Below are 24,659 nucleotides of genomic sequence, written 5' to 3' on the forward strand. Positions count from 1 at the left end.
ATGAAGTTCTACATACACCTCAATACACGACAGCTTCAAATGATGGCTTGGCCTCACTCAAAGTTATAAAGTGAGAAAAACAGTCCCCTGGTCTACTATATTCAGAGTATGCACAATGTTACCTCCTTGTAAAGAATCACCAGGCATTAATCCACTGATGGTGTGGGGTCCCTTTCAGATGAATTCACATAGTACACACCAAATGGGCCCCTTTATCTCAAATACTTATTGACCATTATTGACCAATGTTTTAACATGAACAAAGCCTTGAGATATTCACAATCTTGGCCGAAAAAATAGCACAAGCAGAATTCCTGAATTCATTCACTTTTGTTCTCCAGTAAATGTAGTAACCATTAAATTTAAAATATTTCAATTTTCTTTTAAGCAGATATCCATGTAAGATAAAAGGCACCAAAGGTTTTCCAACAAAGGTCTCCTCCCTCAAAAGGTGTATTCTATGCTCAGTAATTTATTTCTAAGAAAAACCTGCCACGATATAAATATAAAGAACCCAAGAAAATATACCCCATAGTTTTGAATGTTGGAAACTGACAAGACAGTTGAATAATCATAGTGAAAGCTTTAAAATGGAGTCCCTCTACTTTTGGGGATCAATGGATGAATTTGAGAAATGGTAAATTGCTTGTAGTTATATTGATTGAAGTAATAAAATCAAAACATTATTTTCACACAATCTAAAAATAATCACTTGAACAATGTTATAAAGTAAATATATTTTCAGGTGACCCTGTTCCTGGAGCCCAAAAAGGAGCCTGATAAGCAATGTAGAGCACAAATATCTATCTGTGTAAAATTTATGCCTTACAAATAACACATATTCATCAAAGCAAACAAAGTCCTCTCATCTGCAGAATTAAATATGACTTGCTCTGTACATTTTAAGATAATCATATGATCAGAGAGATAATCTTATGATCAGAGGTATAATCATATGATCAGAGGTTTATATATATAATCATATGATCAGAGGTTTAAGATAATCATATGATCAGAGGTATGAAAGTTCTCATATTTCTTCCTACAAAGAATAGTCTCTGAGTACCCAACCCCAATATCTCAATTGTGTATATTTCTGTTTTTCAGGAAAATTAAATACCCTGGCCACAGAAACTTCATGTAGTGGCTGATGAAGAAATACAGTATATTAAATCTAACAGAGACATAAGTATGCTTATGGACAGGCACTTCTAAGTTCTGGTTCTTTTTATCTCAGACCCACAAACAATTTTAATATGATGGTGAAAATTCACATCATGTGACTTAAGCTTGCGATCAATGGCAAAGGTACCTTGATATAAGTCAATCTGGACAGAAAACAGAGGCGTTGTTAAACTTCAAAAACAAACCTGAGGTTCTGCAAATACATTCTTCATGTTGTTGATTGGGCCATACGGGACTCCACTGCCTTCAAAAAGATGTAACCACTTGCTGGTCAGTTCTTCTTCAAACCTAAGAAGACAAACAAGGATAAATTTTTTACACAGGAAGGAATGTAACACAGCCTCTTCTATCATGTGGCCCTCTTTGAAAGCAAGCAATAGTCATAAAACTATGTTTCCTAGTCTTTCTTTACACCTCATTTGAGAGAAGATTGTCTGTATGAAATGACTTGAGTGGCCCTGTAGTGGATAAGAGTAGCCACCCAGGTGCTAGTGTTTAAAAATCCATCATTTAGAGATGTAATTCTTCCTATTTCTATTGCTATGAACTCTCTGAGCAATTTATGAATTTAATAATAATAATATCATTGTACTTTGAGCGTGAAGTCATTGGGCAATATGTCTTTTAGGTCTCAGGTAGTGGAAATCGGGTTAGGATAGGCACTGATATATTATTCTTCAAAACAAAAAAAATACTAATATAGCTGTTTTAAGAAAGCTTTGGGAAAAGTACACAAAAATTAATGGTCACAACCATTGGCCTACAAACAACCTTTGCACTGTGATTTACTAACCAGCACAACTCAAGACATGCAAAGAGTGATATTTCAGTTTAACCAACAAAACTCAAATTCATCCAAATCCTTTGTCTGTTTTATTTCTACTATAATTTAAAATTGGACTGCATAGACAGAAAATCACATGGATTTTCTTTATTTTCTCTAATAGGTCTTAAGGAAGGGAAGCTAACACATTTATGAGATTTATTGTTTTATATTTATTCTCTGTAAAAACAGTGAACACAGAAATAAAATCTTGGATCTATAGGGACACCACAACACAATTAGTTTCTAAGGTATGAAGAATTTCAGAATTATTATTAAAATATCGAACCTGTTTTAATTAATTAATTAATAATCTAGGTAACCAAAGAGACATTTTTAAAATATTAGCCAAAGTAGACTAAAATGTTTTACTAATATGAAAGGGCTAGTGAAACAACAGTAGAGTATTCATGGACTTCCCTTCAGTTCTCCTGTACATAGCTAGAATTAGCTTCAAATCTGCAGACTCCAGAGGAAAATGTATTAAATTTACTTCTTTCACCATTCAAAAAAAGAAAAAAAGCATAGAAATAGTTTCGGCTGGGCGTGGTGGCTCACACCTGTAATCTCAGCACTTTGGGAGGCCAAGGTGGGTGGATCACCTGAGGTCAGGAGTTCGAGACCAGCCTGACCAAAATGGTGAAACCCTGTCTCTACTAAAAATACAAAAATTTAGCCAGGCATGGTGGCGGGTGCCTGTAATCCCAGCTACTTAGGAGGCAGAGGCAAGAGAATCCCTTGAACCCAGGAGACAGACGTTGCAGTGAGTGAGGTTGCACCATCGCACTCCAGGCCTGGACAACAAGAGCAAAACTCCATCTCAAAAAAACAAACAAACAAAAAAAAAGAATAATTTCAATACTGAAGGACACTTCATTGATTGCTATATAAGAGAAGAAATGAAAAACAAGAAATAAAAAGAAAAAAATGGAATAAATATATGTTCCAAAATAAGGCTACTATATGAACAATGATGTTCAATCATATAAGTTTTTACTTAAGGATATAATAAATATTTTTTATAAAGGTAGTATTACATTTCACTAGGAATCTAATCAATCCTATCCACACATTCATTTACTGATTGCCCACTATACACCAAGTATTGATTTTTGTTTTTAAGTATATGCCTTCCATTTTCTCTCCAATTTGATGGATAAGGATTTTTTATTATACATTTTAATTTCAGCCCACTAATGTTAACTACCCCTATTTGGTATACAATAAAATACTTCACTTCTAAATATAGTTTTAAAAAATCTTTCATAAGAATAACAATGCAAGGTTAAATGTTTGGGCTCTAATCAATTCTTTACATTCTTACTTTCTTTTCAATGACTGTTCCAGTCATCTCCTGGCCAAGGCCTCCTAAAATATATATAGATAAATATCATCAGAATGATATATGCTGAAAGAATAAAAGAGATACTTTGAACCTGCAGCCTTTTCGAATAGGGTGTCAATTACTTAAGTTTTCATAAATGGAGTGTTAAAACAGTTAGCCTGATAAATTTTCAAGACAACAGAATTTATCACCACTGGACTCTCCAAAGTGGCCTGAAAGATCTACACAGAAAACGCATGTCAATATCCAAACAACCCATGGCTGCAGGTTAGCCAACAGAAAACTCAGGGGAATAGTTGAAGTTTTAGTATTTATATAAGCTTTTCACCACTGGGCAAAAGAAAGGGATTTATTTCATGTTATGGAAAACAATGGATGCACTCTGGAAATGAGACTGCAGGAGCTGCAGTTGTGACCACTGTTTGCGTCTTTGCGTGGGTGTGGGTGTGGAAGGGTTCTGAAATGCCATGAACTCAATCAGAGAGAGACAGAACATCGTTGCATTCCACTGCTCTCAGAGGACATATCCATCATTTTTTTTCTAAAAATCTATCTCTTGATCTAAATCGGATGTGGAATCCTTTATGCAAAAAGCTGTAAGCACATGTTTTTATTAACCACAAAAATTCTGCTAAAAAAAATTTTAAAAGCTGATCTAAATCACTCAGGGCAATAGATTTCAGAAGATAAGACAAAAAGAGTGTCCTCAGATCCAGCTTAGCAAGTGAAGCTAGGGCCTTCACTGGGAAATTATTTGGAGACTCACAAACAATTCAAATTTAATTGGCAACTTACTAAATCAACACATATATTTCATTCTAGATTTTTGTAAATTCACTTAATACTGGGAATGAGTATTATGAATCAAATGGTATCATTTAGATAGGTGAAGCACAGCTGATGTTAAATTTCCTAACATCAACATTCCACTTAAGAAATGAAACATTCTTCTCTTTATAAAATGAATTAAAGTTGCAAATGAGACAAATACAAGACCAGAGAGAAACTAACAAGAGATCTCAGTCATGAAGGTGAGAGCTGGAAATAATTGTGACATTAGTGACAACGAAATGCTGGTTATTAAATTGTTTAGTCTATATTTTGTCAATTTTATCTTCACAACCACACTATACAGTACTATCCTCATTTGACCAATAGGAAACTCAGGTTCAGAGAAATTAACTTGCTCAAATTCATACAGCTTTTAGAGTCAGATGTCATGTTTAAAGCTGAGACTGCTTAACTCCAAAACCACATTCTAACACATAATGACTGTAGCAGAATACATTCAGAATGCATAGCTTCACATATTTTATTCATTATATATGGTCACAGCTAAAAAATGAAGGAGCAGAGGTGAAACTGTTCATTTTTTGCACTAATAATATGCTTCTTCACTTCTATCGTATATACCTCAGTATATATTATTACATTGATACACATTCATTCCCGATGCTTTTAGCAAGAGTTTGTTTTGCATCTGCCATGGAGATTGCAATAAAAAAGACCGTCCCTGTGTTAAGAGTTCATATAGGCTAATGGAGAACACAGCTATGAAAATAGATGAATTACAATGCAGGATGCTGAAACAAAGATACGAAGAAACAACTTATGGTTGAAGCAACAAAGAGGGAGACTTGCACTGGACCCACGGAGGCAGGAAAGGGTTCAAAAACAACGCGATATTTGAGCCAAGTGTTGAAAGACAAGTTAGAATTAGACATATGAAAGATGAGAGAAAGGCTCTTCCAGGTAGAGAGAGCAATATATACAAAGATCTAACTTGGAAAGAATCTGAAATCTCCCGTGCCCCAAGTGGCAGAAGATGAAATGTGACAGAGAGTTTAGAACCAGAATGCAAAGCAACTTGTCTGCTATGCTAAGAATATTGGATTTCTTCTTGCAACAAGGAACCCAGAGAGGTCTTTAGGCAGGGGACTGACCTACTCAGCACTGATGCAGACAATGGGCTGATGTAAGTGAGACTAGAGTTGTATGGCTGATGTAGATGAGAAACTTGACAGGAGGCAACATACGCTTTGCCTCTGATGCATCCAAAATCTGCTCATTAGTAGTATCTTCCATATTATTATCAATAACAAAAACAAGTTCCCATTTGAAAAAAAAATTGTTTTCTAGACATTCCCAACCCTTTTAATTACTCTTATATATCTGTTTTCAATCCACCATCACTCCCGAGCCTCTGAAATCTGGTTTGGTCATGAATGCCTTTTCTTACCCAGTCTCTAAAGGTCTCCAGTGATCATTTGTCAAATCCAATATTCTTTTCATGGTTGTCATACTACATCACTATGTAGTATTTGATGATGTTAACTATTCTACCTGGAGGTCTTGTGACACCATTCTCCCTTGGTTTCCTAGATTTTTATTTATTTATTTATTTATTTATTTATTTATTTATTTATTTTTGGAAACAGAGTTTTGCTCTATCATCCAGGCTGGAGTTCAGTGGTGCAATCTCGGCTCACTGCAACCTCGACCTCCCAGGTTCAAGCAATTCTCCAGCCTCAGACTCCCAGATAGCTGGTATTACAGGTGCCCACCACCATGCCTGGCTAATTTTTGTATTTTTAGTAGAGACAGGTTTCACCATGTTTGCCAGACTGGTCTCAAACTCCTGACCTCAGGTGATCCTCCTGCCTTGGCCTCCCAAAGTGCTGGAATTACAGGCATGAGCCACCACACCCGGCCCTCCCTTGGTTCTCTAAATACTGCTTTGGACATTTGTGCTTTTTTCTGACACTCCCAATATTCTTTGTTCTCTTTTACTCACCTAAGCCATCTTGTCATCTCTATGCAGATGACACCCAAATCCATATTACCAGCCCAGACCTTTCTTTCCCTAGTTCCCTTTTTCTAAGTATCATAGGATAATTCCATTCAGATGCATTAGCATCCCCATGATATCATGACCACAGAAGATTTTATGATTTCCATTTCCTTCATAAACCTAGGATTCCTCACTTGCCAGAATTCACACCCTTGGCTAAACCTGGAACTCCTTCCTTTTCATCATTTCTTACAACTTAGATACAATTGCCTTATAGAATCAACTACTCTTCCATTCACACTGTAACTATCACAGTCCTGGCCCTTGATTCTGCACACCCAGACTATAGCAATATCTGGTTAAAAACATATTGCCTCCAATATTCCTCCTTCCAAAAAGTCACCAATGTTAGGTGTATCTCAAGTCTGTTTGACTGTCTCCTTCCCCAGTACCACTATCTTCTCTCACACTAAAAACAGACTGTTACTTGACTGCCATTTACACAGTAATTAGAAGATAATTGGCACTCAATATTTGCTGAATGAGTGAATATATGATGATTTGGAAAGAATAAGAGTCTCTCAGTGACATTAGTTTGAATTAATGTGGTACATAATTGTCTCCTAAAACCTTGTAAAGACTACGTTTAATCAGACCCAGACACTGAGAGAAGGACGACAATTTGAGACCCTTAGATTAAAATGGAATAGCACAGCATCTCCTCTTAATTTTTCTTTGAGACCAGTCCCTAAATTCTGTATGTCTTGCAGAAAATCTTGCAGTATGTCTTAGGGAAAAAAAAATTCACATTTCAAAAACTGACTAACATAAAAATGCTTAAAACATCATGTTTCAATTTAGGGACTTCCTATACTTTCCAGAGTCATAAGATCTCAGGAATTCAAATGACCTTAAAAATCCATTCTTTTAGAGTGACAGCAGCAAGATGAAGGAATAGGCATTGTATAGCTGAACTCCTCCACAAAGAAATCCAACTAGTAACTAACATCAGGCAAAAGTACCAGTCTGAATATTCAAGGACTTGAGAGGCTGAGACATCCTATTGCACCAAAAAACTGAGAAAAACTGTAATGAAATGGTAAGAAGAACAATTCTCTGGCCATGTCACTTCTCTCCCAAGCCAAAACAGTACCACACACTGTGAATTGCCCTACATTCACAATTTCTGCAGTGGGAAAAGTGGAACTCAAAGCAGATATTCAGGTTCCCCACCATTCCGAGATCTCATGAGAAATTTTGAGAGTACCAGCAGGGCTAGACCACCTAGGCTCAGTTAGAAACAAAGCACAGGGTTGGAGCTCATAGCAACAAATATACAAACCTTGGTGGTTGCTCTGCATTCTGGCCAGTGAAGGTACCACACAAGAGAAACTAGCCAACAACATTATGCTGCAGGAAACACAGACCACAGGTCTTCCAGGCTTGAACCCACGAACAGCCTCCATACAAAGCTGGTGCTCTCATTGAGTCTTCCTCAGATTGATTCCAGACAGCTTCTGTACCAGCTGTATAAGTCAAGGAACTCAAGCCTGGGTGGCACTGGCCATGGTTGTCCTGGGCTTAGAGCTCCTTCTAGTGCTGCAATAGCTATAGTGATCATGGGCTTTGGGACCACTACAGAGGGTCTGCTCAAGATTTCTGGACAGGTTTACTGTTGAGCAACATTACTAGGCATAACCAGATGGTGAGGACTGTAACAAATATCTCCTTCAATTCACAGGATCAAAACACAACCACAAGGATCAGGAACAATCAGGGAAACATGACATCACCAAACGGACAAAATAATGTCCTGGGGACTGACCTTGAAGAGATAGAGATCAGTGAAGTGCATAACAAAGTATTCAAAATAGCAGTTTGTGTGTGTGTGTGTGTGTTTTGTTTTGTTCTGTTGTTTGTTTTTGTTTTTTGTTTTTTGTTTTGTTTTTTGAGACAGAGTCTCGCTCTGTCACCAGGCTGGAATGCAGTGGTGTGATCTTGGCCCACTGCAACCTCGACCTCCTGGGTTCAAATGATTCTCCTGCCTCAACCTCCTGAGCAGCTGGGACTACAGGCATGCACCACCACATCCAGCTAATTTTTGTATTTTTAGTAGAGACGGGATTTCACCATATTGTCCAGGATGGTCTCTATCTCTTGACCTCAGGTGATCCTCCTGCCTCGGCCTCCCAAAGTGCTGGGATTAAAGGTGTGAGCCACCACACCTGGCCCAAAATAGCAGTTTTAAGGAAGCTCAGTGAACTTAAAGAAAATACAGAGAAACAAATATCAGAGAAATGTAACAGAGAAATTAAAATAATTTTTAAAAATCCCAAATCCTGGAGCTGAAAATGAAGTGAACCCCACCCAAAAAAAAAAAACTGCAATAGAGAACATTAAAAAAAGAATTAACCAAGTAGAAGAAACATCTGTGAATTCAAAGTCAGATTATTTGAAAATATACGGGCAGTGGAGAAAAAGAAAAAAAAAAATGAAGAATGCTTAATGGAGGTATGAGACCACATTAAAAGAGCAGTTGTTGGCATTCAAGAGAGTGGAGAAAGGTAAAGGGGTACAACCACATTTAAAAAAATAACAGCAGGAAACCTCCCAAGCCTAGAGAAAGATATAAATATTTGTTCATGGAAAAATCAAAGTTCTCCAAACAGATTTCATCAAAATCAGGCTAACCAAATATATATTATAATCAAACTGTCAAATATCAAAACCATAGAGAGAATACTGAAAGCAACAAGAGAAAAGAAGCAATTAACATATAAGCAACTTTCAATACACCTGGCAGAAGATTTCTCAACAGAAACATTTACAGGTCAGGAGAGAGTGAGATGATACATTTAACACATTGAAGGAAAATAACCGTCAACCAGGAATACTGTACCCAGCATGTTATCCTTCAGAAATAAAGGAGAAATAAAGAGTTTTCTAGACACATAAAAGCTAAGGAAATCCGTCCTGCCTTACCAGAAATGCTAAAGATCATTCTTCAAGCTGAAAGAAAAGGACATGAGTGAGTAATATGAAAAATCTGAAGTATAAAACTCACTGATAAAAGTAAGTACACAATCAAATTCAGAATATACTCATATGGTAATGATGATGTGTAAATTACTTATATCTTTAGAATGAAGGTTAAAAGATAAAACTATTAAAAACAATAACAACTATGATAATTCATTAAAGAATATGGAATGTAATGTGATGAATGTTGTGACATCAAAAATTCAACATGTGGAGAAGAGGGAGTGAAGTGAAAATGTAGAGTTTTTTGTTGTTGCAATCAAAAATTGTTATTAACTACAATAATGTGCTATAACTATTGTTACGTGCTATAACTATTACAAAAATCATAAGTTCTTGTAAACTTCATGGTATTCACACAGAAAAAATACACAAAAAGTAAAAAACAAGAAATTAAAACATACTACTAGAAAAAAATTCAAATAACCACAAAGGAAGACAGCAAGAGAGAAAGAAAAGTAAAAGTATCTACAAAACAACTACAAAACAATGACTGAAATGGCAGTATTAACTCCATACCTATCTGTAAGTACATCGAATTTGTTGGATTAAATTCTTCCAAAAAAAAAAAAGAGCAGAGTAGTTGAATGAATTAAAAATAAATAAATAAATAAAAGTAAAAGGAAAGAAAAACCAGTTGGTTTTCTTTTCTTTCTCTTCTGGTATGCTGACTACAAGAGACTCCCTTCATCTTTAAGGATACCCACAGACTAAAAGTGAAGGAATGGAAAAATATATTGCACACAACTGAAAACCAAAAGAAAGCAAGAGTTCCTAGACTCAGAAAAAATAGGCTTTAATGCAAAAATTGTAAAGACAATAGAGAAGGACCTTATATAATAATAATGGAGTCACTTCAGCAAGAGGACATAACAATTGTAAATACATATGTACCCAAATCAGAACACCTAAATACATAAAGTAAATATGAATAGTTCTAAAAGGAGAGATTAACAGCAATACAATAGTAGTAAAAGACTTTAATATGACATTTTAAAAAATAAACATATCATCTAGACAGAAAATCAACAAGGAAACATTAGACTTAATAATGATCTAGGCCAAATGGAAATATATATATGTAGAACATTCCATCCAACACATTCTTCTCTACTACATGTAAAATATTCTCCAGGACAGATCATATATTAGCCTACAAAACAAGTCTTAAAAAATTTAAGATTCAGCCAGGCATGGTGGCTCACGTCTGTAATCCCAGCACTTTGGGAGGCTGAGGCAGGTGGATCTCATGTGGTCAGGAGTTCGAGACCAGCCTGGCCAACACGGTGAAATCCCTTCTCTACTAAAAATACAAAAAAAAAAAAAAAAACAGCTGGGTGTGGTGGCACATGCCTGTAATCCTGGCTACCTGGAAGGCTGTGGTAGAAGAATCACTTGAACCTGGGTGGTGGAGATTGCAGTGAGCCGAGATCGTGCCATTGCACTCCAGCCTGGGCAACAACAGCGAAACTCTGTGTCAAAAAAAAAAAAAAAAGATTGAAATCATATGAACTATCTTTTCTGACCAAAATAGTATAAAAATAGATATCAGTAATAGCGGAAACTTTAGAAAATTCACAAATGGAAATAAAACAACATGCTCCTGCACATGCTCCTTAACAAGAGTTAAGAGCAGCCTGGGAAACATACTGAGACCCTATTTCTACAGAAAAAAAAAGTTAGCCAGGTGTGGTAGAATTTGTAGAATTTGCTTATAGTACAAAGAGGCTGGGGCAGGAGGAGCGCTTTAGCCCAGGAGTTTGAGGTTATAGTAAGCTGTGATTATACCACTGCATTCTAGCCTGGACAACAGTGCAAGACTTCACTTCAATTAAAAAAAAAAAAAAAAGGAAGGAAGAAAAATGAAAGAAAAATTATAAAATTTCTTGACGTGAATATAAATGGATACACAACATACCAAAACCTATGAAACACAGCAAAAGCAGTACTAAGGGGAAGTTTATAGCAGTAAGTGTCTACATCAAAAAGTAAAAAGATTAACAATAAACAATCTAATCATGCACCTCATGGAACTAAAAAAGCAAAAACAGACCAACCCCAAAATTATAAATCAATGGAAATATTAAAAATCAGAGCAGAAATAAATGAATAGGAACTACAAAAAATAAAAATAAAAAAGCAACAAAACAAAGAATTGGCTTTTGAAAAGATAAACTCAACAAATCATTGAAGGGTCCAAGTTCTTTAAAGAAGAAGACTCAAATAAATAAAATCCAAAAACATTTAAAAAGACATTACAACTGACATCACAAAATACAAATGATCATGAGAGATTATTACAAACAATCATGTGCCAGCATATTGGATAACCTAGAAGAAACAGATACATTCCTAAATATACTCAACCTACCATAATTGAATTATAATGAAACAATATCAGTAATAAAAAGTCTGCCATCAAAGAAGAGCCTAGGACCTGATGGTTTCACAGCTGAATTCTACAAAACGGTTAAAGAACAAACACCAATTATTCTCAAACTCTTCCAAAAACTGAAGAGGAAAGAATACTTTCAAACTCATTTTACAAGGCCAGCATTACTCTGATACCAATACCAGACAAAAACACAAAAATAAAAGAAAATTACAGGCCAATATCCCTGATGACCATAGATGCAAAAGTCCTCAACGAAATACTAGCAAATGGAGTTCAACAGCATATTAAAACGATTATCCCAGGGATACAAAGATGGTTCAACCTAATGTATGTCAATAAACCTGATACATCACACTAACAGAATAATCATTTCACTTGATGCAGAAAAAGCATTTGACTAAATTTGACAAAACTCAACATCCCTTCATGACAAAAACCCTCCACAAATTAGGTATACATGAGACCAGGCACAGTGGCTCATGCCTGTAATTCTGGCACTTTGGGAGGCCAAGGCAGGAGGATCCCTTGAGCTTAGGAGTTTGAGGCTAGCCTGGCAAAATCCATTCTCTACAAAAAATAGAAAAATTAGCTAGGCATGGTGGTGACTGCCTGTAGGTCCAGCTACTTGGGAGGCTGAGGTGAGAGCATCACTTGAGCTTGGGAGGCTGAGGCTACAATGAGCCATGATCATGCCACTACATTCCAGCCTGGGTCCAAAAAAAAAACCATGTCTCCAAAAAAAAAAAAAAAGAATGTATATAGATATATATATACCTATATTATCTAGATATATAGACAGACACAAATATTTGAAAAAAAATAAAATTCCATTGTTTTCTACATTCCTTCAAAGTCATTGTCTGATGTATATTAAAAATATTACTAATAATAGGAAATTCACAGGCAGTCAGGTTACTGGAAGTCTTCAAACAAACACAGGAAGTGTGCTACAATACACATGAGCTTTGAATAGATTTGGGTTAGAGTCACAAGCCCAATTATCAATAGGATCTTCATAAAAATCTTAACTAATTAAGATTAACTTTTTAAAAATGAACCATTTATTAAGCATTTAGTAAATGCAAGGCTCTGTGCTAAGCTACTAGTACACATTATTTCACTTAATTCTTCCAACATCCCGTGGGGTAAGTATTAATACCATCATTATGTTCACTTTAAAGATAAGCAAATCAAGGTTTAGAAGATTTAAGTTACCTTTTAAATTCACGTAAACATTATGCACCAAGCAGAAATTCTATCTTGGGTCCAATGCTCATATGTTAATCACCACCTTCTACTGCTTGACTTCTGGTGGTGAAGTTCATGAAAGTAGACCACACAAAGCTCTGTAAGTGATGTGGTGCTAAAGACCAGTCCCACAGAGGGCTTAAAAAGGCAGTAGGTTTTTAAAATACAGTATCTTAGTGCTACATTAACTGAAGCCTTTTATGTACCAGGCACCACAAGAAATACTATTTCTAGTCCTCCTATGACATGAGTTTTATGATTTTCATGATTTAGGAAACTGAGGCTTAGAGAAGTAGATAGGGCAATGTCTGGATCTGAAGGCTCAAATCTCTTAGCTGGAGGAGATCTTGAATTGGTATTTCTCTAGGTTCATTCAGTAGGGTAGACTCATTAGATATTAACAAAAATGCAAACAAACTCTAAGATGTAGGACCACCCTTAGGCCACTGGCAATTGAGCTACTGTCTGCCCCCAAGGCCACTTGGGAGCACTGGGAGTGTTGCCTGGGCTCTACCCATCCCTGACTTCTTTCCAACTAACCACCGATCAACCCAATGGTTCCAAAATGTCTCATAATATTGGCAACGATTTCATGAACTGATTCTTTCAAGAATGCTGTGAGAAAAGACAAATGCTTCCTATTTGGAATATGAAAAATTGAAGGACTAAGATACTCACATTCAAGTCTGTACATTCCAGGCCCATAGCCCATCTTACTGCACACTGCTGCCTTATATAGAAGATAATCAATAAATCAATAAATAAAATTCATTGAGAAGATAAGTCTGACATTTAATCTTAATCTACTTTTGTGACCATGGGCAAGTTGCTTAATTTCTCTGAGCTCCAATTTTCTCATTTGTTCTAAGGAAATTATAGTAGTTGTAAATTGCTTAGCACACTGCAAAGTAACAGTAAATATCATTTACTTATCAGTGATTTCCTAAGGGTAGACAGAGAAAGAAGCAGAGCCTCTCAGTCAGAAACTAGACACATTTTCAGCTGTATTAGATTTTGCCCAATTGCACTTTAAAGTAATTGATGCCATTCACTACTTCCACCATGCTCAATATTCTCACCAACTTTTGCTATTGTCCGATAGAGGGAGCATGGTATATCTCATGGCTATTTATAGTTCCCACAGTTGGAGAAATCAAGCATCTTTTCATGGGACTAAGGGTCATCAGATGTTGAGGGTTGTCCTGTTTTTTTCTTTTTTTTTTTCTTTTTTTTTTTTCAGTGAAACTGTCTTCTTATGGACTTACAGGAATTTTGTACTAGTCTAGAAATAAATCCTTTATCAGTTACACAAATTACAAATTTCTTCTCCTGGACTATAGCTTCTCTTTTAATTACCTTTTTCATATAGGAGCTACTTTAATTCCACAAATTATTACTCTTGTCCTTCAAGGTTTTTGCTTTTGTGTTGGTTTAAAAAATAGTGCCTATCTCATAAGCTTATTATGATAAGTTAAATGAATTAACACTTTGAAAGTATTCAGAACAGTGCACAGTACAAGTAAGTGCTATATAAGTGTTAAATAAACAAAACTACACTAACATTTGTGGGGAGGCAAACTGTTGGCAGGGAAGCGGAAGACACTAGAGAAGAAGTTTTTAGGAACAAAAACTTGGTACAGGGGTGCATTCCATACATGCATTACCTATACGAAATGTCCCTTTGGACAAATCTGAGTAAATCCAAATCAAACCAACAAGGCTCTGTAAGATCCAGCCTCGAGTCTACAATTCAGTAACTATAAACAGGCCTGTGACACTTCTGTAACCCACAGAGAAACAGCTGGAATTTGTTGGTCGGCATTTCTACCGTAAACAGAATCACAGATTTAATATTTCCTGTAATTTCCTCAGATCTTATTTCCTCTTAGGAATTATCTCTACATATTACTGATAAATTATGGTTAAAGTTATCTTTTCTCCCCCTAGCATTTATGAGCTCTCCATTGTCTGCATGTCAATTTGCAGGCCACACAAAAGATGGAGTAAGAGTCCAACAAGGAATCTAGGCACTGCTTTCAATCTCAAGATGGCTCAGCACATTCCATATAACTTGCTCTTAAAAACAACAGTTATGTAGGTTAATGTATTAAGATTCACAGTTATTATGAACACATTAACAATTCTCGTCCATACTAATCATTCACAGTTCAGACGTAAACTGTTTTTTGTAAAGATTCTGAATAAAATGTGGATCACATATTACAATGGTTTGGCCTGACCAGAATTGCTATGACCATCCACACAACCTAAGCTGTGTCAATGGAAACATAATATAGGAAAGTTACCCACATTACCGATGTCTGGTCACACCTCACACCAGAGGCTGCTTATACTAAAAAAATAAGTCTTTTTAATTAGGACCTCTTTGTGAAGAACTACTGGTAAAGTAATACCAAATTATTAAAGAAAAAATATTTAAATATCGACAGAGAGAAAAGAAGAAATAAAATCAACTATAACCTTACCACATAGAAATAATTTTGGTTTATGCATAATTTTAGCATTTTTGTATAAATGTGGATGTTTACTTTTTATTCTTTTCTCCATACCATGATTCTGTAACAAATGTATATTTATAAAATTAAAAAATGATCATAATGTTTTGTAACCATTTTAAACTTACCAGTCATATGTTCTGGTCCAGAAATAGTTACCTACTATGGCTGAAGAATATTCACTATAAGGGTCTATCATAAGTTACTTGAGCTAACCTGTGATATTTACATTTTATTTTCCTAAAATTTCTGAGTACTTCTTCAATAAACATCATTGCAGATACAGCTCTATACATGATCTTATTTCACTACAATCCATTCTTGGAAAGGGAAATCTTTTAAATATGTATCATTTTAAAACATTTTAATATTTATTCACGGAACAAGTTTCATTGAATTCCTAGTAAATACAAGGCATTGTGTAGGGTTACAGCAGTGAACAAAATAGACAAAAGTCCTCATCTCCAAGATTGCCAAAAAGAGAGATAAATGAATAAAATCTGTATTATCTGTGGAACTGCTATGGAAAAAAGTTAAGCAGAAAAATAAAGCCCTTTGTGAAGAGTTGCACTTTTTAACAGGGTAACTTAAGGTCTCAATGAGAAGAGTAAGTGTCAAATGCATTATATAAGCAGTTTCTCTCACCAAAACTCAGTATTATAATTTTTATCATTGATTTGATTATTTTCCAAGTGTTATAGGGAAAAAGGGGGTATCTCGCTGATTACTAATGCTTACAGTTATTTACACATCTTATTTTACAAAATCCCTGGTTATATCTTTTTGATGATTTTCTATTGGGTTATTATTTTCTTATAAATGTGTAGATGATTTTTATATTAAGTACATTAGACCAGCTTTGTATTTACCTTAAGTTTTTATTGATGGTGGTTTTTAATGTGCAGAACTTCTAGAATACTTCTGGCTCTCAAGGACATAGGTAATGATAAAATTAGAATATCCCACAATTTCTCATTTGCTTTATTCTACATCATATACATAATAATCTCATAATAAATACCTTAATCCTACCACATATAGGAAATATTATATATATATAATATATATATCTTTTCTTGAGGTAGGGTCTCACTCTGTCACCTAGGCTGCAGTGCAATTGTGCAATCATAGCTCACCGCAGCCTGAAACACCTGGGATCAAGTGATCCTCACGGCTCAGCCTGTCGAACAGGTGGGACTACAGGTGCACGCCACCATGCCTAGTTAATTTTTATATTTTTTGTAACGACAGAGTTTTGTCATGTTGCCTAGGCTGGTCTCAAACTCCTTCCTGGCTTCAAGCAATCCTCCTGGCTTCAAGCAATCCTCCCACCTCAACCTCCCAAAGTGCTGGGATTACAGGCATGGGCCACTGCACCAGACTTGATTTTTTAAAAAATGTTGATTATGCTGCCCCCATGTTTAATGGTCATATTATATCTATGTGTCTACATGAAGTATATGCTCATTGCATATTCTGTTCTTACTCTTTGACTCTTATTTAGCCATTCTTGAGTGTGTGTCTCTGGGTGTATGTATGTGTGTATAAATTAAACACACCACCAATCTATAGATCACTATCTCTCCAGGCACTTTTGTGGTCTGAAGCTTATTCTTCAATACGTTACTCAGTTATATGAACAGTAGTAACAAAAAATAAAATTAAACAATAGGGAAAAAAATCAACCAGAAAATTAAAAGACGTGTACACTAAAAATTATACAACATTAATGTAGAATATTAAAGAAGATACAGAAATACACCCTATGTTCATGGATTAGAAGAAATAATATCAATAAAATGAGTATTTTATCCAAAGTAATCTACAGATTTAATATAAACCCTATCAAAATGTCAACGGCATTCTTTACAGAAATAGAAAAAGAAATCCAAGTATTTATATGGAACTATGAAAGACTATAGCCAAAGCAATCTTGAGCAGGAAAAGCAAAACTGGAGGCATCTCACTTCCCAATTTCAAAATAGATCACAAAACTACAAAAAATCAAAACAATGTGGTAATGGCATAAAAATAGACACATAAATCAATGGAACAGAATAGAGAGTCTAGAAATAAATCCATGCATCTATAGTGAAGTGATCATCACAGGGATGCCATGAACATAGAATAGGGAAGAGATAATCTCTTCAAAAAATGGTGGTGAGAAAACTATATATCCACAGGCAGAAGAAAGAAATTTGACTTGTATCTGACACCGTACACAAAAATCAACTCACAATGGATTAAAGACTAAAACATAAGACATAAAACCATATAACTAATAGAAAAAGATGGGGGGAAACTTTCTTAATATTGGCCTGAGAAACAATTTTTTAGATTATGGCCATAAAAGCACTAGCAACAAAAGCAAAAATAGACAAATGAGATTATATCAAACTAAAAAGTCTCTGTACAGCAAAGAAAATAATCAATTGAGTGAAGAGATGATGTACAGAATGAGAGAAAATATTTACAAACCATATATTTAAGGGATAATCTTCCAAAATATATAAGGAACTAATACATCTCCATAGCAAATATAAATAAATAACCCAATGTAAAAACAAGCAAAGGACTTAAATAGGCATTTCATAAAAGAAGACGTACAAACAACCAACAGATATAAAAAAAGGTGCTCAACTTCGCTATGTCAGGGAAATATTAATCATAGTCACAGGGAGATATCACCTCAAATCTGTTATAATGACTGCTATCAGAAAAAAATAACAAGTGTGGCAGGGACATAGAGAAAAGGGAACTCTTCTCACTGTTGGTGGGAATGTAAATTGGTACAGCCATTTTGACAAACAGGGAAGCTCTCAAAAATTAGAAATAGCACTACTTTGTAACTCAGCCATCTCACTTCTAGGTATACAGTCATACATCACTTAATAACAGAAATGCATTGCTAAGTAATTCATCATATAAGAACACGTACATGGAGTGTACTTACACAAACCTAGATGGAACAGCCTACCACACACCTAGGCTATAAGCTATAGTCTATTGCTGCTAGGCTACAAACCTGTACAGCATGTTATTGTATGAATATTGTGTCTAAACATATCTAAACAAAGAAAAGGAACAATAAAAATTCATTATTATAATCTTAGGGGACCGCTATGCTACATTCAGACTGTCATTGATTGAAACACTGTTATGTGGTACATGATTATATACCCAAAAGATATGAACCGGTATCTCAAAGAGATATCTTCACTCTCATGTTCATTTCAGCATGCTTAACAAAATCCAAGATATGAAAACAACCTAAGCAATTGTCCATCAGTGGATAAATGGATAAAGAAAATAAGGTGCACAAACATATATATGTGTGTGTATATATATAGGTACATACACACACACAGTGGACTATCATTCAGTCATAAACAATAAAGAAATTCTGTCATTTGCTGAAACACAGATGAACCCAGAGGACAATATATAAAGTTAAATAAGTCAGACACAGAAAGACAAATACTATATGACCTCATATATATGTGGAATTCCATATATATATCGAATCGATTTGATTTGACATTATATGGTATATTAACATGGATTAGATTAATATTAGATTTGATTATGGGAGAGGGATATGTTGCTCAAGGGGTACAAAGTTTCTGTTATGAGGACAAATACGTTCTGGAGATATAGTAAACAACGTGACTGCAGTTAACGATACTTTATTCTGTACTTGAAATTTGCCAAAAGCTTAGATCTTCAGTTAACTACACACACAAAAACAGTGCTAACCTGCTGCAGTGAAAAATGTGTATATTAGCTTGATTGTGGTGATTACTTCAAAATGCATATGTATATCAAATCACAACACTGCACCCCTTAAATATATACAATATTTATTTGTTAAATACACCTTTAAAAAACCCAGTAACACATCTTTAAATAGGCGAGCCAGGATTTGTCTCCATCATGACCTTACAGTATCTTAAGTCTTTAAGCCTTAGTTTCATCATCAATAAAAGCACATAATGATGATTCCTACCTCGCGCAAGTTTCATGAAGTTTAAATAAAATATATGTGATGTAAATTAAAGTCTTATTTTTGTGCCTGGCACAGGTAGTAAGTACTAGATAGAAATTAGGAGGCCAGACATGGTGGCTCATGCCCATAATTCCAGTGTTTTGGGAGGCTGAGGAGGGAAGATCACTTGAGGCCAGGAGTTCAAGACAAAGCTAGGCAACAAAGCAAGACCCTGTCTCTGGAAAAAAAATTTAAAAAATTAGCCAGGCATGGTGGCGTATGCCTGTAATGCCTGTAGTACCAATGACTCAGGAGGCTTAGGCAGGAGGATCCCTTGAGCCCAAGAGTTTGAGGCTGCAGTGAGCTATGACTACACCTCTGCCCTCCAGCCTGGGCAACACAGCAAGAACCTCTCTCCTAAAGGTGGGGGGAAAAAAAGCCCAAACAATAATTTGTTGGGGATGCTGTTGTCAGACTTCTTGCCCTAAAATCTATTTGCTCTCTATTGACATACTGGAAAGATTAATAATCAAGCTAAAGTCACTTCAACTGCACATTCAGACTCTAAGCAACATATCAAACATAATCTAAATTCAAGTATATGGTAATGGAAAGCAACACGCCAGAATATACAAGCCTACAACTTCTCTTTGATTTTTCTGTTTTGAAACCCTATTTTTAATATGTCCCCGCTGAATTTAATTTAAACTTATTAAAATAAAGAAATTTTCAAGTGAAGCATAAAAATTTACTATTTTACATTTACCCATTTTCTCATTTGCTGCCTTCCATGCATAAATCAGTCTTAGGAATGGGAACATTATTTTCTTACTGTACACAATACACCAACATGAAAATGGTATACAGAAAAGAGGCATAGGATAGAAAATGTTATTTTTTATTCCAAAAGATTCCAAAGGTAGAATAAATTTTGCCGACAATGTCATTCCACCCAAGGAACCCTGAAAAGAGGTAATCCAACCCGCTTTTGCATGTATACAGTACAGGAAGTGCTCTTCCAGGAAATACTACTACATTCAGAAAGAAGTCACTTTTGGAAATCTCTAAATAAGACTCCAACTCCCCAGTCTTGCTGCTCTCTGTCCACCCTCCCTAACTCCACCCAGACTAGTCTTGTTTCCTTTAAATTACTCATTTCCTTTAAATGACTCCTAAAGATGATATCTCTATTTACAGAACTATCACTCAAATAATTCAAATATTTTATAAATATGAATGTATAATATGATAATAAAATCCAATAAAATTGGCCTTGAGGATGTTATCTTTCCTATACATATAGCATTATTATGAGAAACGTGGAAGTCATGTATCTCAAATACTGTTTCTCTATATTAATTGAAGAATACACACATTAAAGCTAAGATGAGTGCTCTCATTTGCAAAAACTAGTTTAAATGTTGTTTGTGATATTAAAAGCCGACATTTGGCTGGGCGTAGTGGCTCACACCTGTCCCAGGAGGACTCCAAGTACAGGGACTACTGAGGAGGCTGAGGCAGGAGAATCACTTGAACCTGAGAGGCAGAGGTTGCAGTAGGCAAGATTGTGCCATTGCACTCCAGCCTTGGCAACAGAGTGAGACTGTCTCAAAAAAAAAAAAAAAAAGAATGAGAACTATAAATCTTTTCATTCAGTTTGATTGAATCATTCCATTTGTACAGTAATATTCAATATAATAATATTCTCATGACAATAAAATTCTAATAACAATAAAAATTTTAAATGCCCTAAATGCCAAAAAAAATCAAAATCCCTTAGTATACTATGAAATATTTATACAACAGGGTAGTATATGAGCCAATTGAAGTAAAAAATACAACCAATGTACACAAAATACTTGATACCATATACACAAAGAATGTTAAGCAAATGCAAAAAAAGAACTCACAATTGTTATGTGCATATGATTACATCTAACTATGCATATAAATTAAGAGAACTCCAAAAACAATTTGTAAAGAAATTTTTTCCCTCATCATCATTTTTTTTTTCCTCAACGGTTTCCAAATCTTTTTAAAAAAAATGGCAGATAATCAAAGCAGTCTCATGGCTTAATAGAGAGTATGTGGTGCTCCACTAACTGTAAGCACTGTGGGGCAGGAAACAGCCTCACTTGTTCCCTGTTCCACATAGCCTTGACACAGAGCCTGACATTTGACAGCTGATATTGTTATAGCATATACTATGTGTCAGGCACTGTTTTAAGTACTTTACATAGACATAGACATAGACATAGACATAGACACAGACATATACATAAACATAGACATTTAATCCCTATAACATAAGTACTACTATCATCCCCATTTTACATATGAGGGGCCTGAAGCATAGAGACATTTAAATGATTTACCAACATGACAGAGTTAGCAAGAGCCAGGATTAGAACTGAGACACTACGAGCCCCAGAATCCATGCTCTTACCACCCCATCCCACCCCCCTGCTATACCACCTCAGTAAAAGAGGAGGTGAGCAATAAAGGGTGGATGAATTTTAGGATGGACGGATGAATGAAACAATCAATTGATGGATTGATAGATAATTTGATAGACTTATTTATAGATCAATTATTTGGGTTCACTCTCTCTGAACATGGGAAAGGAAACTGACTTAGTAGTGAGCACCTCTCTGCTCTGACACTATTAGGTGCTTTCACATATTTCTTACTGAATCATAGTAACAATCCTGTAATATGCCTCATATTGCCTCATTTTGAAGATGTGGAAACTGGATTTTGTAAATTTGATGTTAATTCTTGGGAAAATCCTGGGATTCGAAATGATGCTTCACAGAGTTCAAGCTCAATACATACTCATTGAATGAAAGATTGTAAAGTACTCTTTTGAAGTTTAGAAAAGGAAATAGTAAGAATTAGTCACCAATATGGTTTCCTTAAAGCAAATAATGCCAAGCCAATCTCATTTTCTATTTTGCTTGGTTTTAAACAGGTATATGAGGGATATACTATGGACAAAGTATTCCTGGATTTCACCGAAGGTACTAACAAGGTCATTCAAAATATCTTCGTGAACAAGACGGAGAAATGCAATTTGCATAATGACACAAACGTGTGAATTTGAAGGCAGTCAAATAATACAACCAGAGCTTTCAGTTTCAACCTCAGGTAGTGAGGATGGTGTCTATTGCTGAACCCAAACAAGGACTTGGATGATGTCATGTTGGTCAGATTCGTGAAAAACAAGAAGCTAGCGGAGACAGCAGTCATGTTGGTTTAAACAAAGATGATTTTATTTTAAACAGAGTGAATAAAAAATGTACTTTACAATGAAGGCACAGGAGAAATAAGGTTTAGGAACTGCTAAGGTTTTGTTTAAAAGGTGATTTAGTAATGGGCACCCAATGCAAGTCAACGTGGCACATAGCTTCCAAAAAGAGTGAAAACTTAGACTTCATTAAGTGAACTCTGTTACTCAAGACAAGTTAACTACCATCACACTATGCTGCTGCCCTGGCAGACCCCTACAATATGCAGTACTTATCAAGTGCTTGCCATGTGCCAGGCCCTCTACTGTATTCACACATTTAATTCTCTCGACAATTTTAAAGGTAGGAATTACTATTATAAGCTCATTATCCCCAATTTATAGATGAAAAAATTCTGAAACACAGAAGTCACATAACTAATGTCTTAATAGGACAGGGCAAGTATTGAAAGCTGAGCAGTTTGATTCAAGCTTCAATGCTACCATGATTGCATTTAGCCTTTCTTGTCTTCTGACACTCAGAGCTGTAGAGGCTACAGATGCCCCATCCCACATCCCCTGACCAACCTGAGCTGGTCTGGGTTGTCTATTGTTTACTGGAAGTATAAACAGTTCCATGCTGCTGACAGCTTTCCTTTCCAAACGCCTGCACCTCTTCTTTGCATGTGGCTTTTCCCAAAACTATGCGAGTGTGCTGGATGGCACCTCCAGGGGAAACCATCAAACACTGGAGGATAGTAGTTGGGGGATAAATGCCCTAACATCCACACCCTCTGGTTACATGATTCCAAAGTATGTACACACAGTTTTTAGACTGTTCCCAACATGACTGAGCCCCAGCTACCCAAAATGGCAAACTGTTTATCTGCCTCACTTCCCTGCCCCTCTGCCCCCCACACTCAATACCATTTCTTGGAATCCTCTCCCTAAAAAATTAATGGTACCCAAGACCCCAGATTCGTTTTGCTTCTAGGCAAACCCTAACATACTACTCTGTGCTGTTTCTGAATCTTCTCAAATCTTCTATTAACTGTGTCATTTAGTAATTAAGTAAACTAAATAATTTATATTTTTCAGCATAACATGGGTATCCCTGACATTAATTAAACATTCCTTGATTGTTTTATGTTACCAGCTAAACTATAGCTTGACATAGGGAAAGGGGGAGAAGCGGGCACGATTTTCCTCCAGGTGGCCTACCAAACATAATAGTAGCTGAGAGAGAGAGAGAGAGAAGGGGAAATGGTAAAAGAATGGGGGAGAAATATGAGATAGAAATTTTATATTTAATCATTATAACTCAAGTAAAAGTTAGGTTTTTATCCACCCTGTCAGCCACCCAAGGACTCTTACTTACCTGATTGGCCACCCTTGGACTCCATGCACCAAATTATAAAACTAGACCATTTGCAATAATATCTCTGAGTGAGTTCCTAAATTAATTTCTTTTTGGATATGCCCCAAGGGGGTTATTTGCATTCAAACATGTAACTCAAACTGAGCTGGCAAATTAGAAAACAATTACTTGTCCCTGGTTAAATCATGCCACCATTTTTTTTTTCTGCTCCTCCTAGTGCATTTGTGGATCACAGCCACACTCTTCTAACTTTCAGAGGACTTTTGGGAGGGGGTCAAAAGTACTATCAAAAACTCAGTCCCTGCTGCTAACCAATAGAAGGAACCTTTCAGACTCAGAAACACCTTAGGCTTAGAAAGATGGAGTGGGAAAAATAAAGGCTACTTAAGAGAGTATACTAAATGCAATCTTAACTTTTAACTTTAATGCACTGAAAAATAATATTTCAATCAAATATCACATCCAACTACTATTGCTATTGGGATAAAGTGATATATTTAGTAAAAATGACGTAACCAACTATCAGAAAATGATTGACATTTCTCAAATGTACAGCTTTTGCATGTGCATGTTGCTTTAAGATGCTTCATATGATTACTGTTAAAATAAGTATGTAAGATTTATTGAACAATACAGTAAACAACCACAAAAAGCATGCATAAATTGTTAGTGGATTCAGCTACTTATGGCAGAAGTCATTGGTGGACTGTGTTTCATCAGAACATTCA

At 35.6% G+C, this 24,659-nt stretch overlaps 1 protein-coding gene across 12 annotated transcripts in view; it reads right to left on the minus strand.

Annotated features, from left to right (window-relative positions):
• SUGCT (succinyl-CoA:glutarate-CoA transferase) overlaps positions 1 to 24,659 on the minus strand; it is a 769,414-nt gene that overhangs the window by 412,399 nt on the left and 332,356 nt on the right. For all 12 annotated transcript variants that reach the window (XR_010158439.1, XM_054655560.2, XM_009452971.5 and 9 more), the window contains one exon: positions 1,371 to 1,473. Coding sequence is in view for 11 of the 12 variants with exons in the window: in XM_054655560.2 (XP_054511535.1) it covers positions 1,371 to 1,473 (103 nt within the window). In the remaining variant the exon portion in view is untranslated. The remainder of the gene's footprint in view (positions 1 to 1,370; positions 1,474 to 24,659) is intronic.

This window comes from Pan troglodytes, chromosome 6 (genome assembly GCF_028858775.2).
Source record: "Pan troglodytes isolate AG18354 chromosome 6, NHGRI_mPanTro3-v2.0_pri, whole genome shotgun sequence".
NCBI classification, from domain to species: domain Eukaryota; kingdom Metazoa; phylum Chordata; class Mammalia; order Primates; family Hominidae; genus Pan; species Pan troglodytes.